General features: G+C 40.7%; 1 protein-coding gene across 8 annotated transcripts in view; it reads left to right on the plus strand.

Annotated features, from left to right (window-relative positions):
* Positions 1–16,428, plus strand: part of LOC146189041 (sodium-coupled monocarboxylate transporter 2-like) — a 78,733-nt gene that overhangs the window by 46,388 nt on the left and 15,917 nt on the right. For 7 of the 8 annotated variants that reach the window (XM_084603966.1, XM_084603973.1, XM_084603970.1 and 4 more), the window contains 10 exons: positions 406–669; positions 5,108–5,173; positions 6,306–6,357; positions 7,529–7,596; positions 8,338–8,495; positions 10,320–10,460; positions 10,540–10,669; positions 12,340–12,428; positions 14,266–14,375; positions 14,732–14,799. In XM_084603966.1, the coding sequence (XP_084460092.1) occupies positions 406–669; positions 5,108–5,173; positions 6,306–6,357; positions 7,529–7,596; positions 8,338–8,495; positions 10,320–10,460; positions 10,540–10,669; positions 12,340–12,428; positions 14,266–14,375; positions 14,732–14,799 (1,146 nt within the window). The remainder of the gene's footprint in view (positions 1–405; positions 670–5,107; positions 5,174–6,305; positions 6,358–7,528; positions 7,597–8,337; positions 8,496–10,319; positions 10,461–10,539; positions 10,670–12,339; positions 12,429–14,265; positions 14,376–14,731; positions 14,800–16,428) is intronic. The other variant, XM_084603974.1, reaches the window with a different exon arrangement.

Raw genomic sequence — 16,428 nt, forward strand, 5'->3', positions numbered from 1 at the left:
TGTGTGTGTGTGTGTGTGTGTGTGTGTGTGTGTGTGTGTGTGTGTGTGTGTGTGTGTGTGTGTGTGTGTGTGTGTGTGTGTGTGTGTGTGTGTGTGTGTGTGTGTGTGTGTGTGTGTGTGTGTGTGTGTGTGTATAGTGTGCGGCGAAGTCGTTGTAGCTGATGAGTGTTTGTGTGCTTCGGTGTGACGCGTTTAATGAGAAGGGATACAAGCTCATTCATTTAACGGTGACAGACACTAGCCCGAATCTACAATGACCTGCTTGTGCTCTGAAAGTAGTTTGCTTTACACATCTGAGCGCTGAGCAGAACCTCTCTTCGGCGATGTGAGGAACGTTCGCGAAAAAAAAAGCGGTCATTGCGGCACGTTTTAATTATTGTCTTGTGTGCACGCTATTTTCCGCAGCAGACAGTGTCTGGAGTCAGCAATGCTGCGAGTGCAGAGCTTGAGGCGTTCCTGGGCGGCCAGAGCCTTCCGGCAGCTGCCTTGGCTGTCTCCGTTTTGGCCTCAGTGGCGAACGGTATGAATGTCGTGGGCTTCGTGGGCCACTACTACGCTCATGGATTCCATGCGCTCTGGATCTTGGTGGGGACACCGCTGGCGACGGCGTTCGCAGTGACCGTAATGATACCACTCCTCTATGGCCTAGGGGTGGCATCTGTTTTTCAGGTAAGAATCGAAATAAGCAATTTCCTCCAGTAGCTGTTTAAGTAGAACAGCGTATGCTTGAAAATCCCGGGATAATATGCAAGAGAGAAATGACAAACGTCACATAGTTCCATCACAAAGTCAAATACAGTATTCATCTAGAGATCCGTCCAATGAGCGGCGGTGTTAGGGAACAGAATATAAAGGTGGTCCATTAACTAATGACGTTATTTCAAGTTAGGGCCGTATGGAATTGCTACATAACACGCGAGACTGTTCTGAGAGCGTTTCGTTAGCATTGTGGAGGCAGCTGCAAAACCGTTTCAATATTCTCATAGCTATTTTAACTTTCTGTTTACTGTAAAAATTTCTCAAATTATTTATAACGTTGTTTTCTTTTCTGAGTACTCTATTTGAACAGAAAAACACCGGCTGTCTTCTTCTGGATTAAGAGCAGTCGAAGGGACAGCCCTCAAACTGTGTCAAATGTGGGAAGTAATAATATTATCTTATAAAGTTTCTTTATGTCTGATCATTATTTTCTAAATGGGTAAAAGTTTGCTCTCGACTCACCGAAAGTTCCTGCATATTATATATGTGTCTTTGTGCCCTGCGTCACATGCGATTTATTAACCTCGCCAGCGAAACAATGCTGAACTCATGTGTCAACACTCGCACAACTTTTCAGACAAAACTAAAGGCATATCTGTGATGAAAGGTTTCATCACAAGTTATTTCCCTTTTGAGCTGTTACGGTTTAATGGGTTATGTGTATGCGTTGTACAGCAAATTTTTTTTAGTTTAATATTTTTAGTATATTTGTATCACGCGTTAGCACAAACCTACCGTGCGTGCCATAGAATAGACAGCGTTGTCGCCACTGGAATCATAGTAATACTCTATGAGCGATAAATACTGATTCGTTGACAAGGTCGTAAAGTCACAGCCACGTCGCCTCGCTAGGGGGTGATAGTCGGCCCACAACCCTCATTTAAGGCATGACGTTAATTGTGGAATGAGACTGGTTGAAAGAAATCACAAAATGGGAAATAATAGTCCTTGCCTATGTGAAATACCTGACACTATAAAGTAAGAGGTTTCACTTAAAGAATTTCAGGTAACAGGAGGGAGTCAAACCTTCGAGCATTCATTTCTCAGCCACACACACACCTGAATGAGCTGCGCAAGGCATGCTTCTGCGGCTTGCGAACAAGACAATATTTAGCTTAATATTGTCATGGCGTTGGTATATCGTGTTGTATTTTATGTTAATTCGTATCATACTACAGCATGCTAATGACTATGTGTATTTCGCGATGTCCGCGGTTAGCTATCCTGCCACACTCTTAAAGCTTATCTTAAGCGCCCCTAAGATTTAGTCCTTATGTTTCGGTCTCAAGGGCAGCAATCTGCCTAGATATTAAAACCACTATGCTTCTATCTGATGATCAGTATAAAATGTAATTTCGCATTTATTAACTTGTTTTGCCTATGTTTTCAAGAAAGCCAGTGTAGTGCAGGCAACCTAGAGAAATTTTACTTGTGTTATAAACTTGCCGGTTATTTTGGGCATGTCCGGCGAAATTAAAAGAAAATAGGCTGTGAAGCTACTTTTTTATGCCGAATCACAAATTCGCACGCTACATACCCACTGCAATATCTTGCCTTGTTTGCGAAGAATCCGTGATTGTTCAACAGTTGTATAACAGTGCTGGTTAACAAGAGCTGTGAAAAGAGTTGCATTGAATCGCATTGCCGCGGCAGCGAGAGTTTTCTTAGCATGGCAATACAGTTGTGCAGCCAATCAATAATAGAAGATATTTATTTTGTGAAAAAAGTGTGGCTTATTTCAGCCAACTACAAAGCTATAGCATTAGCACAACAAAACCTGTGGAACACTGCCCTCGCTCGGCCTTTGGATTTTAGCCAAATTTATATGCATTTTTTTTAATACTAAGTAATGGTTGCCATTTTTCTCAAATTTTTATTGTAAAAACACTGAGCACCCAGAAGAAGAACCGTCTGCCTGATCTGAGGTAAAATATGTCTTTTCGGTATCAGGAAGGCGCGATAAATATTCACGGAATACTAAGGCGAAAGCCTTTATAGGCGCATAAGTGTAGACAGGATTTGCACGTGCGGGGAGGGTGTCAGACCGTTATTGTCTAGATATTAATTGCTGAATGAGTTAAAAATGGTTGTATGAGGTAGAGGGTGAACAAATGTGGGCGCAAAATTTCGTTGATGTAGAGTCTTAATCAATCAGAGCAAAAAAAAAAGGAAATTCGACGTGAAAACAGTCAATTATGTCCAAATTTCGCAAAAACGCGAAAAAAAAAAGAAAAGGGGGCTGAAGGAAAAAAAGAAAAAAAGAGAAAAAGCAAATGAGAGAAACAAGCGGCAAATTAGGAGAAAGAGCCGCAAGGAAGGCTTTCAGTTTACCGCACTTCTTAAGAATGAATTTTTTTCAGATCGATTTCTGGCCTTTACTTTTGGGTGTTGTCCTCAAGGAGTTATTTTTGGAAGAAAGAACTTTCTCAATTATGTTGTTTTGTTGTTATAAAATAAAACAAAAAGGACATGTCTTTTGCGCTACTACTAAAAGGCAAGCATGCCCACTATTGCCGGATACTCAGGTTCCGCGATAAATTCCTTGTCATTGTGCTCGTATGCAAACTATAACGTGTTTAGCGTTGCGGTCATCGTGTGTGTAGTGGTATCAATAGGTGGTTAAATCCTTCACGGATAATATAGTTTTCCCAAACCCTTTTATGGTTTTTCGCTTTTAAAGCACTGGTGCAAGGAAGGGCGAAATTGCAGACCTTTAACTAAGCATGCGCAGGCAGTTTTTGTCCATATTTGTGTTCTGCAGCGCGGTTACGAATCGCTAACATGAAATTATCCATGAAACCTACCCCGATTTCGCGAACAAAACTCGATATCCGCGGCACGTGATGGTATTGCGGCACATTTAAAGACCAGAAAATCAAGCCGCATTCGTTGGGCATTGGCGCTTTCTTTTATTTGCCGCCGGTAATAAATGCTCATCATAAGAAGGGAGAGGACATTACAGGCGCGTAGCAGCGACTCATGTGAAACTGCACTGTGTTTCAGCTACAAATTACGATGTCGCCGTTGGCCTCGACGTGACAGCGCAGTAGTGCTCAATGCTTTGGCAAGGCAGTCTAATTGAAGCTACATGCAAATATGACATCTTTTACTGCATTCCCCTATATTGTGCATCACTAGGAACGCACTCGACTTACCTATTCAGCATATTTCCATCACTATGATCTTCGAAAACACACTCCGTGTGTCCCACACTCAGAAAACGTCAGCTTGAATTCTCTGTTGACTTGTTGACTGAGATTGCCTCAGCTTTTAATGGGTTTATATACTATGCCATTTCCGGTGCGTGCTGTTAATTTCTTTGATAGCTTCACTTTGTATCAGTTTAGTTATGCACTTGATTTCTCCATCTCAAATATAAATGTGGAAATTCTAAGCTTTGTGTCCGCCTGTATTGTTCAAGGCCTCCAACTGATTTATGTAATATTGGTCCGGGCTTTAAAACAAAAACTCCGTGTCAAATTTTTGCTTAAAAATTTAGTTAAAACTTGGCGGTGTGCGCACTCGTTTATGCTGAAGCTTAACCGAAAAGGGACTTCAAAATATTTGTTCGAAGGAGATTTGGCGAGCAGTTATGCGCCCATAATCGCGATTTACAGTTGCTCAGAAACACGAACGTGTGTTCTGTTTTGGGCTAGCAGATTGCTGATAACTGCGGCTAAGCATGTAGCCTCGCGGACATGGTCTCGGGTAAGTTATTACATGATTATTCGTATAGTTCACTCAAATGATGATGCTGTTTGTACATTGCATGCTCAAAAAACAACTACCAAAATTTACCTTTGCCATAATCAAATGCGACAATAACAGTGTAGCTTTTGTGACAGCCATGTTCCTTTAATAAAGTCTACATTTGGTGCAGCTACAACAGAAATATGTTATTTTAGTATAATATAGTATAGTATTGTAGTGTAGTATAGTATAGTAGTATAGTATTTTAGTTTAGTATAGTATAGTATTATAGTATAGTATATAGCTAAAAAAAATGCAGTACAGAAAAATTACAGTTCTGCAGAAAAGTCTAATGCTACAAAAGAACAAAATAGTTTGTCCTATTAATGATATGGTTTTGTAACCTTCTCGGCTAGTAGTTGTCTGCATTTCACAGCTTGCTGCTTACATGTGCAGCACGTTTCAATCTATAGGAGCATAAAGAATGTGCTGAGCGAGGACTCGTCGTGTAGTTAGGCAAGAATGGTGACATGATAAGGAGTTTTTTAAGCTTGTGCTGAAGAATATCCCCTTGTTTTTGTGCTTAAAATGATGACGTGATAAGGAGTTTTTTAAGCTTGTGCTGAAGAATATCCTCTTGTTTTTGTGCTTCATGCAGTACCTGCGCATGCGCTTTGATAGCAAAGTGGGAATCACAGCCAGCATTGTCTACTTCGTCCTAAGCGTAAGTATGTGTCTATGATATTAGTGAACATAAAACGCAGAAGGATTAGTAGCTGGGCAAGTTGGTTAGCGAACGGTGTCAATAGGGCATCACGCAAACAGGGGAAGGAAGAAAGAAAGAAGACCACGTGCGTCCTTCCTTTCATCCTTCCTTCTTGCATCCAACCTTCGTCTTTTCCGAGCTGCACTGTCAGCATTGAACAAACAAAAAGGACACAACATCGTTGTCAATACACAAATTTTAAACTCGAGACTCTTACACAACGTGCCTCTTGCGCTCCAGTTCTCTCTCAATATGCTGCACTGGTTATGTTGGTGTTTTGGTCTCATTTTCTTGCAAAATCATCGAGAGCTGACAGCTCTCAAGCCATCGATCAGTCTACAAGTAATTATTTGTATAGGTTTATCAAATTAAAGGCATCCATGGCAAGAGATTTGTCGACTCCATACATTTTGGTAAAATGTAGTGACCGTTCAACGTATGTTTTAAAGGAGCAGTTGGAAATCTACTTGCGTTATCTGGGCATCGGAAAACCAGCCGAAACAACCTGCGTTTTCCGTCTTCTTTCTAGAAGTGTAATAATTAGTCTGCAAGGTCTTCATTTCATCAAAGTTAACATGAGCTTCTATAAAGAATAAGTTTTCATGTTCATACGTTGCAACTGGCTCCTATTGTTTGTTATCGTGGCAACTGTAATTCACAAGGGTATTTCCAGTGTCGCAGACGAGTGGCGATGATACATTTTGTTCATAATAATTTTCTAAAACTTAAAATTTCTATCATGTAATAATTACCAAAAGGGCATCCCGCATGACAATATGCTATTGTAATCTCTGTCGGCTTAGAAAGTAGGGTTCTGGTAAAAACGACCCAAGGAAAAAACGACCGCGGAATGAAGGTCCCCGGAAAAAATGGCACCGGAAAAATGCGTCCGCTGAAGAAAATTTCTCAGCTGATATTTTTTCCGTGGGCGTTTTTACCTACACCCTAGAAATCGATACAATACTCAAGAAATTGGACACGTGCAAGTATTTTGCACATGGATAATATATTTCAGTTATTTCTTTCAGCATGTCGCTAATCACTCACTGCGCCAAAGTCATTACATTTATATTAAGGCTCATATTTTCAGCAAACACTGGGCGCCGTGGGAATTTACAGCGCTGCAATTGGGCTTTCTACAAGTAGGTATTCATCATTTCTTACACACTCCTCTCGTTCGGGTAAAGTTCTCTGCAGGCACCGACGAAGCCTGCTGAGAGGAGTTGGGAGCCTCAAGCCCAATATACGATGCGGAATCGCTGCTGCACAGTTGCTGTATTGAGGAAATAAATATGGAATACAGAAGCGCAAGCCTCAAATAAAAGCAGGAACACTTTTCATAAATTTATATGACCCATTTACAGTATTCTACTCTCACGATGTGACTGAGTGTTACAGACTACACAGCAGCTACTTGAAGACTGGCTATAATTATATTAGCTATCAATCACTGCTGCTTTAGGGAACACTTTCTAATGTGTCGCCTCCTGTTATTATCGCTGCAACTCTTTGTCAGATGGTGTGGATTTTAAATTGTATTCGCGTGTAGCAATACACTTTGTAATTACACTTGTTTAAGCATTGCAATTTGGACAGTGAAGGAGAAAAATGGGACCTGCAGCGCTTCGGCTTGACAGCATTACGAGACTGGAAATGAATGTACACCAAATGTCGTAAACCTGCAACATATTTACTCTTATCCTTTACTTGTTTTAGAGTTATATTGTTGATAAGTGTTCAAATGGTTCTATTCTTCCATATTCCTTTCCTGCAAATGAGAATTGTACCGACATTTCGACAAATTATTTTAGTGTAATATAAGCTCTCCAAACAAGAAACCTCGCTGCAATTGACACAAGCCTTTTATATGTGTGCTTGCATGTTGACAGCCTTTGAGCCCAAAAAGGGCTGCAACCAAATCCTTCTCAAACACTGCGCTAAATCTAGTAAACAATTGGTTAACGAACATCGGCCTCTTAGCATTCAACTTTAGCGCCGGAATACATGCATCTGGGGTATAAGCATGTTTACCTGCTTGAACATGTACAAGAGCGCTAGCACAGAACCTGATAGTTCCTCACCGCGAAAGAATTGTGTCCCATCTTAACCTATTATATTCGTAAACGAGCAATGAAATACATTCGGCAGGCTTCTTTCAAGAAAATATCTGCTGGAAAAAACGTTGGCTATACCAATTTCAGTTATATTAGGGTATTAGTAGAATCTTTGTGTTGTCCTAGCGGGCGGAAGGAGTTTAACACTTTATACGGCTTTTATATTTCCTTGAATATAACAATGTTTACTTTTTTTCAGTGCTTTCGGTGCCGCTTCTGTACTCAAACATCGCCATCGGCCTTGCTGGCACAATATACACAGCTCTGGTAAATCATTACCTCATTTATATTTATATATTTACAGGCAACGAACATACTTGCAGCACGTTTTGCGTACGCGATGTGGTACAACATGCTGTTGATTCTATTATTTCTTCCACCGCATCACCAGTAGCCTTCAACTTTAACGGAAAACATTCCTATTCGACAGCAGTAACTGACGCTGCAGAGTATGGGCTAACGACAAGTACTCACAGGCCCTATAGGCCGTGTCACAAATACGTTGGAAGGGGAAATGCTTGAAAGAACTGTTGATGTCGCTGCCTTTGTTGTTGAGCGCAAGAATGTCAAAGTATAGGTGCGTGTAGTTTTACCACCTTCCACGTTCGTCAACTAAAAATCAAATTTAATGTACTACAGGACTCACATGCGCAAGCCTGTTTTACTGCATTTATTGCATTGATATTTGCTTGTGACGGTACAAATATGAGCTAGACTGCCGGGAAGAGAAATGATGCAACACTTCGAGTTTTGGGCGGGCTGCTGCATGGCGGCGCTATTTTCTGGATCATCATGTATCTTCGGCTACTTAAGTCAGATGTGCTGCTGCTTAGAAAAACAGCCTGGATTATTCGTAAAAGCAGCAAGCCAAGTCTAAGAGCATAGTGTGCACATTGTCTCTCGGCTGGGCATTTCACAGCGGCATATAGAAGTGGCACTGCGATAAGTTGCACGACATTTAATCAAAAGTGATTTCCCTCTTTCGGATGTATTTCTGTTTCCTTTCAGGGGGGACTTCGTGGAGTCGTATGGGCTGACTGCGTTCAAGCGCTGGTTATGTTCGTGGCACCGGTGACAATCATAGCAAAGGTTGTCTATGATTCCAGTCGTGTAGCACCGCCGCTTCGACCCATGACTGATTTGAATGTTACTGAGTACATGTTCAGGTCAGTGATATACCTACCAGGTGCATGAATGCTATACTACTACTAGCAACACTCACGATCGGGGTTAGGATATTGGTGATTGCTTCCATATTATAAGTTTTTCTTGCACGATTTTTCCCGTGGCAGATATTGTGCACTGTTGCAATCTCTGCCCTTTACTAGTATGCAGCAATATATATGATGCGCAGTGTTCAAACGCTTGAAAACATTATTACGTACTTCTTGGGTTGGTGACTGCTAGATTGAATTCATTTTAGTCAATGTAAAAAAAGCAGTCATGCTGCGCTGAAAGAAACATTTAACGTTAATTTGGAACAAATTACGCTGCAGTTATTTTCTTGCATATTGGTGGCTCTCAAGCAATTGCAAAATATATGAGCTTGTTATTTCTAGCCTGTATTGTAGGAGAAAAATGACTGCACCATTTCTGGGAGTGAATACTATGTGGTCCGAGTAATACAGGCACTTTAATTGTTGCTAATTTGGTGTGGTATAATTTATTTGGAGATATAAATGAGAAAGGGATTGCTTTCATGCCCGCACAGCCTTCAAGATTGGGCCAATGCAGCACTTGCTACACCAATCCACTTTTTCAATCTTATTTCTACAGGCTTCACGAGCTCTGTGTTTTGTGAGCTGGATTATTATCGCATGATATACTGAAACAGATTATACTTTCCAAAGCGTAGGCGTCAACGAAGAGAAATGGCTATTTTCGGCAATGCGAATCAGTGCTTCCTGCATTCCAAATTAGGCTACCAATTGCACTTCGCTAAAATGATAAAAATGAAAGGTTCCAAAGTGCATCTGGTTCTCAACAAGCTTCTTCTACGGGAATATGTGTGTGAGGAGGAAATACGTCTACCACGCTGTGTCCGTCTTTCCGTGCCGCCGCGCGCTATGCCATCGCTACTTCAGTGATGCGTTGAACACATCAGTTTCTCTAGTTAATATCCACACGTGCCTTCAACCCCGCGTGAGAACAATATTGCCTTTTTGTGCACTCTTGACCAAAACTGTCGCACTTTCATGTCACATCTAATAATATTTATGGCATTTAACGTCCCAAAGCGACTCAGGTTATGAAAGCTAGACGCCGTAGTGGAAGACTCCGGCAAGTTCGACCCCCTGGGGTTTCTTTAACGGGTACGGAACAAGCTCGAAGATTAAAGTAGATAACGCTTCGTAACCAAAACTCATGATATATCGCTTCTTAAATGTGCAGAAAACATCCATTGAGACTGTAATAGCTTTTCTACGTAGTCTCCGAAACTTTGAATGAAAACAAAAATACGACAATGTCTCATCGGTTAAAATTTTTAATTGCATTGTAATATAACGCTACCAAATAGAAGTTCATGCTCCCGCCTTCATTTAAAAAACCTCCGTGTTTCTTTTTCACAGACATTTCCTGTCTCTAGTACTTAATCAGGTGATTTCACCGCGTACATGTCGCCGCTTTTCTGGAGTTGTATGTAATGAAGTTGGGAATCGTTCTTTGTCTATCAATGCTATATTATAAAGTTGTGACAGCAATATTCAGTGACTTGCTTTTATCTCACTAATCTAACATTTTTGTGTCACAGCTGCTTACAAGATAATGCTTTGTTTATAGTTTTTTAAAGTATTTTCTTGCATGTAGCTTTAATGAGACCTTCTCATATGTTTACCATATGAACTAACTAGTGTTAGGCATTTCTTATATTACTATTGGTTTGTTTTTTTCAATTCTCGCTGGTTTCTGCGAGCCCGTTCCCATTTGTGTTCCTTTTCGCAAAAGCAAGCTGAAAAATACATGCTGTCAACAATCTTTTTCGAACACAGAGCAAACCTGGATGTCACGCTTGATGAGAACATCTGGAGTTGCCTTATTGGAGGTCTTCCGTACATATTTGTACGTGTCGGATTTGACCAGATGGTTGTCCAGCGATTCATGGCAGCCAGGAGTGTACGAGATGCGAAAAGGTGCACGTCACGATTTTTCTTTCCTTTGTTTGCTCAGATAATTAGCAAAATGTTATAGGTACGTGGGTTCTTATTTCAGGATATCTATCGTGAGTTCGGTCTTCGTCGTCTTCTTCTTCTTCTTGGTTGGAGTTGCTGGTGGAACTATCATATATTGGTACAGAGACTGTGACCCACTTCTGTCAGGTGCAATCAAGAGCTACGATCAGGTGACAGTAACAAAGTTCTTTGCGCATTTTTGCATAAGTATAGATACCCTTCTCACAAGGATTACGACTGACCCTACTGAAAAACCAAAAGCTCTACATAGCAATTACCTCATAAAATCTCATCTGATTGCATAGACCCTCATACGGTTCACATCATTGTTATAAATAATTGTACATAATTTATGATAATGTACAAGAAGCTATGAGTGCTTATGCAATTATATGCGACTTGTATGTGATTTCGTATGGGAATTGAGTGAGATTGTGTGTGAAAATGTGAGGTTATTGCCTTATACAATTTTTTTAGTAGGGCAGACTGAAGGAATTGCACAGAGTAAGGATTTGATTCGGCAATCAGCCAAGGGAGCAAATAGTGCATTGACAGGGGCAAGTTCACATACGAGTGTTGGCAAACTAATTTGCCTTACCAATTGTTTTGTCAGGCCGTTGTACGACTGTGTTGTACCTTCGTGTATTTCGAATGACTTTCCTTTTAATAAGCTAAAGGAGCTCACTTGAATGTGAGCTATCCCTTTGTCAAAATTATTTGTTCACAATGCAGGTCCCGCTAAATTTATATGATAAACTCTCGTTCATGATACGCGCATTTTATAAATCCTGAATTTGCAATCGCAAAATGACAGCGATTATTTCGCACATTTGGATGTGGCATTCTTAATTACGATGATTTCGTGTGAAGGTATTCGTTTTTTCATAGAAGCTCCTCTAAACCCTGTTTATGGCACCTTCCTTTTTGCCAAGTGCTGATTCACTTATTCACGCTTCAAAAAATTGTAGAATTGCCGACAGCGAGAACAGGATATTCTGTTGTTGAAGCATAGCGGGTAAACGAGTCCCATTAATGTTGCAGGAAAGGAATTCTAAGGTCAGAAATAAACGCATTTCTATTGTCATGGGACAAGCCATAACACTCCCGCCGTGAAAATTCAATCGTTCTTTCGTAACTATCTGTTTACCCGCGTTTTTACGCGAATTTCATTTAATATATAAAACCTCGATTTGCAACGATTCTATTTTTTTCCCCGTGAAATCTTGTTAATATTGTTATGCGTTCTCGTGCGCTCTCCCTAAGAAACGTAGATGCATCACCGGAAGTTTCTAATCGCGTAGAACGCGTATGGTTGCGCAGCAATGTGTTTATTTATGCAATAAATAATAATAAACTGCATTTCAACTCATGCATTTCTATACTGCTCAATATTGCCAATTTTGAAGCGCTAAATGTTTACAGAGCAATACAGTAACTGGAAAATTAGGATTTACATTATTCCCGGCGCTCCCCACGGGAGCGATGCACTTCAATGCATTATAAATCTTTCCCGGGTTCCATAGGTGCCCCCGAATAGCTCATTCATCCACACGAAAGCACTTGTACTGCGATAACTTCTTAGGACGCGATTGAACACTTAAACGTCTCGCTGCTAGGTATATGAACGAGCGATCCTAATCTTTTCTTCCTGTGTATCTGCCTGGCGCATGCCTACATAGCACATTTGTTGCTATATGCACTCATATCCACAACTTTTGTATCCACTCATCCCCTTCCCCCAGTGCAGGGTAGCAAACCTGTTGTTTTTACTGGTAAACCTCCCTGCCTTTCCTCCTCATCTGTCTCCTCCTCCTTCTTGGTGCTGTCATCTATGTTCCAGGTTGTGCCATACTACTTAAAAGAAAGCCTTTCGGATGTGACGACGCTCCGAGGCCTTTTTCTTGCCGGGCTCTTAGGCGCTACTACAAGGTGAGTTGATAAAGCAGTGTTGTTTTATTGGGTAAAGTTTGCTGCTTAAAGGAAGGAAAACGGTTTAAACACAACTACCGGTAAATAGACAAATTTACGCTTTTCAGAAGAACTGTAGGTATTTCGAAGTAGATGTGGCAATGGAGACGAATGCCTGAGATCGTGGTAATCGCGATATCATGTTAAACACTCAATTAAAGCGTGGATATTAACGGTAGAGTAGTTTCATTCCAACAGCTGTTTTAGGGTCGATTTCAACCTTAGCTTCAATAATATGGGATTGAAACTTTTCGAAATTCTAGTGATTGGTTGTGCTTTTGTTTAGGCCGCTCTGAATTTTAACGAAAAGTAGAGAAGCGGAGCTGAGGGTAGTATGCTCCCACATTCGCTGATACACGCAGATCAGTGTCGTAGATGTCATGTGACCTTATCTTTATCAGCCAAGCTAGGCGGCTGCTGCAGGGAGCAGTGGTGAGCAGAGCGCAACTTGTTAGCTATGAGTTAATGACGGGAGTTTGTGACTGCGCGTGTCTTGGGTTTGCAGCCATGTGGTATCCGCCTGAGGCTGAAACAATTGTCGCATCGCGCCAGATACTATTGTGATTTGGAAATTCTGAAAATTATAACGCTGATGAACTTTGAGGCAAACTGTGAAGAATACAATATTTCAACCATCATGATAGGATGCCTGGTTCATGTTTTGTGATGTTTTCAACCAATGGCCTTTTTGTCTTGTAAACGACATCACTCATATCGTTTAATTCAATCACATTATTAACTATGATTGATTTGGATGCAGTGTGGTGACAGCGCTCCAATACCCTTCCACAAACTGGATCGTGAAACTGTTGCGCAATCTGTTCTAACGAGGCATAAACACAAATTAAGACGACACTTCAGTTTTTTTCTTGACGCATCAGTTACTATTGACCAGCTTATCGTAATTTGACGTCATGTTTATGCGCTTATGTGCGGAAATAAGAGCTGGCAACAGCAGTTTTGCAAAAATTATGTAACTAAACTTGCGTGCAGGTGACAGTAAGATGCAATTATCCAGCATGTAAACCAGCAGTGTTTCGAAACCGCATCGCTGCCGCCGTAAGAAGCTTATGGAGGTGCTCAAGGACAGAAGATGGAATGTGGGAATCAAAATCACATTGTAATATACGATATTTGTACTGCTAAACATATATCATATAAAAACTTAGCATCTACAACCGCGAGATATTTAGGGAGTGAGCATTTCTTCCCACGCTGTGCAAGCGTGACAGTGATTCATCGCCAACTATTCCGAAATCTAAATATAGCATAGACGATCTCTTGGAAACGGTAGTAGCGGGAAAACAATTGTAGAGACAAGGAATATCTACAGTGCATTTATTTCTTTTTCGACTTTTTTTTTAAGTAATGCCCTGGTGCTCCTTCTCGCTGTCATTCAAATGAGGAATTACTTACATTACGCTTTCTGACCCATTGTTTCTCTGATTTCACGTGAAGATTGCAAAAAGGAATCAGTTATTTTGGCAATGATTTTGAAAAAAAAAAACATTTCAACAGCTCTTTATTTCACCCACCAGATTTTCATTTCCTTAAAGATTTACCTAATCTATAATAACTTGAATCGGCCATGTTTAATATTTGCGGGGTATTTTCCCTCTGACCGAACTGCATCAACTAAACATTTTCCTGTAGGCTACAAACTCGTCTCCCATTTGAGAGAAAGATAATTATGTATGACCTTCATTGCGTAGGTCCAAAGTTTGTCATTTATTTAAATTGATAAAAATGCCAAGTCTCGCTTCAACTAACTGCTGTATTATTGTTCCTGGGTTCACAGTACTGTTTCATCTGTGGTGAACTCTCATGCTGCAACATTCTACATCGACATTGTAGCACCGCACTTCGAAGTGTCTGAGAAGAAGGCACTGCTTATAATGCGCCTCCTAGGTAAGATACATATCAGAAACCTTATATTTGTAAACTTTATCGCCTTCAATCTTCGTATTCGGCAAACTCTGATCGAAAAAAAAAATAACTCGCCAATGAAGCCTACTAGAACAACTGGGCTACTTTTGCAGGATAGTATAGATTTTACTTGGACTCGGCCTCACCTGAATTATGAACACAGCTCATGAAAAAAAGCGTGTGAGTTCGAGTGAATCACAATCGAGTATTTCAGTCTGATGCAGATCTGCAGGTTGTGTCTTTATATGTTCCTAAAAGTTTGTCAGTGATACATTTCTGTATAACTGCAATTAATGAAGGTGACTGAGCCTTTTATGTGTATATGATTGCAATTTCAGCATTCGGGAGCGGGGCAATTATGACCATGTTTGCAATAGGAGTTCCATATCTAGGAACCGCTACTCGGGTAAGTGCCCTATCTTTCGTGCTTGCTTTAAGCGATAGCTCGTACAGCTGATGTGGTCGAAAAGTCGTCGGTGTATTAGCAGTAATAGTAGTAGTAGTATACTTGTCAGTATAGCATGTCGGAAATAATCGGGGGCTACGTAAAGAATATTATATGGTAGATTGTGGTTCTAGCAATTAAAGATTGATTGGTGTGAAAGTGCCGAAGACGGAATGATGAAACCATTATAATTATTTTATGCATTGTATAAATGAAGAAATAAAAAATATGAAAATTATGAAAACAAATGGGAAAGGAGGTGCAAAAATATAAATACTCTAAGAGTGAAAAGTAAATGCTCCATTATGCTAATTAAAGTTTAGAATGTTTATTCGATCAGTTAAGAAATTAAAATAATTGCAAAAAAATGAAAAATGCGTTCAACTGTGCCAAACTACTGAGAACCGAAATGCATTGTTTGCTGGTGCTAAAAATCGGGGTATACGAATTCAAGATAAGTTCAGAGAAAATAACAAATAAAAGTTGACTAAGCGAAAAAAACGTCCATGCCTGTGCGAAACACTATCGCGCCATAATCTGAACGAAGGAGCCTGTGTCTCCCGGCGTTGCATCGAACTCAGCGCGTTTCGCACAGCGTGCATATGGACGCATCAAGTTTCAACAGGCGTGCGAGCTTAATAATCACATCATTGCCTTGTAAACTATAAAAAAAATTAAAATAAATAAATTGTAAAAATTGCAATAATGGAAAAAGTAGCCCGTGCATGTGAAACGCTATCGCACCATACCCTTTACGGCGAAGCTTGAGTGTCCACCCAATTTTTCTTCTACAAGATGTATTGGAAATAGCACCTTTTTAAGCGGAAGTGTTAGAAGCCCTGTCAATAGAAAATCTGACTACGGCGTTTTTGGTGCTCGAGGTGTGAACTAAAAAATTGGCAGTGGTTCAGCTCCGGTTAAACCAAGTTGAGTTGCGAAAGCAACAGCTGCATGGCTACGCTTAGGATAGCTTAGACTACGCAATAAGAAGCAGCCGGGCTCTCCGCCTTCATAGTTTTTCGATTCTGGGCATGCGCTCCTAGCTTTATAAACACCACACACACCTCTTCTCTGCACAACCAACGGAGAGTGATGCACGTCTGGCGCCGGCTGTGGTTACGACGTCAGTTCTCCTGCACCGGCGGAGCGTGCGCCCGACAAGGGGGTACAGCTGAGATCAAAAAGTTCCCACATGTAGTGCAGCCATTATCAAACTGCTCATTGTGGCCAGCATAGTTTTTTCTCGCGACGCCAAAAATGAGCAAAGGGTGGACTGGAGTTTTAAAAACTGCAGTAGATAACGCAGCTTAGCGAATGTTTTACGCGTTTTTACAAGTTTTGAAACACTTTTCAGGCATTGGGGCTTAAGGAGTTGATGTAGGACAATGAATAATTGTGAGCCATGTTCCCGAGGAGACGCTCTGAGTTTCGGTTTGAAAGTTCTGTTTTGGAGTCTCTCTTCATCATCAAGTTGTAAAATCAAAGCATCCAAAATAAGATGCTGTTCGCAACAGAGTCGCTTGCACGGTCATGCATCTCGATGGAACTTTCATGCGTTCTATGGAAGGCCAAAGCTCCAAAAAGATTCGG

This window comes from Amblyomma maculatum, chromosome 5, assembly GCF_055883805.1.
Source record: "Amblyomma maculatum isolate TAMU_Amacu chromosome 5, ASM5588380v1, whole genome shotgun sequence".
Classification (NCBI taxonomy): Eukaryota; Metazoa; Arthropoda; class Arachnida; order Ixodida; family Ixodidae; genus Amblyomma; species Amblyomma maculatum.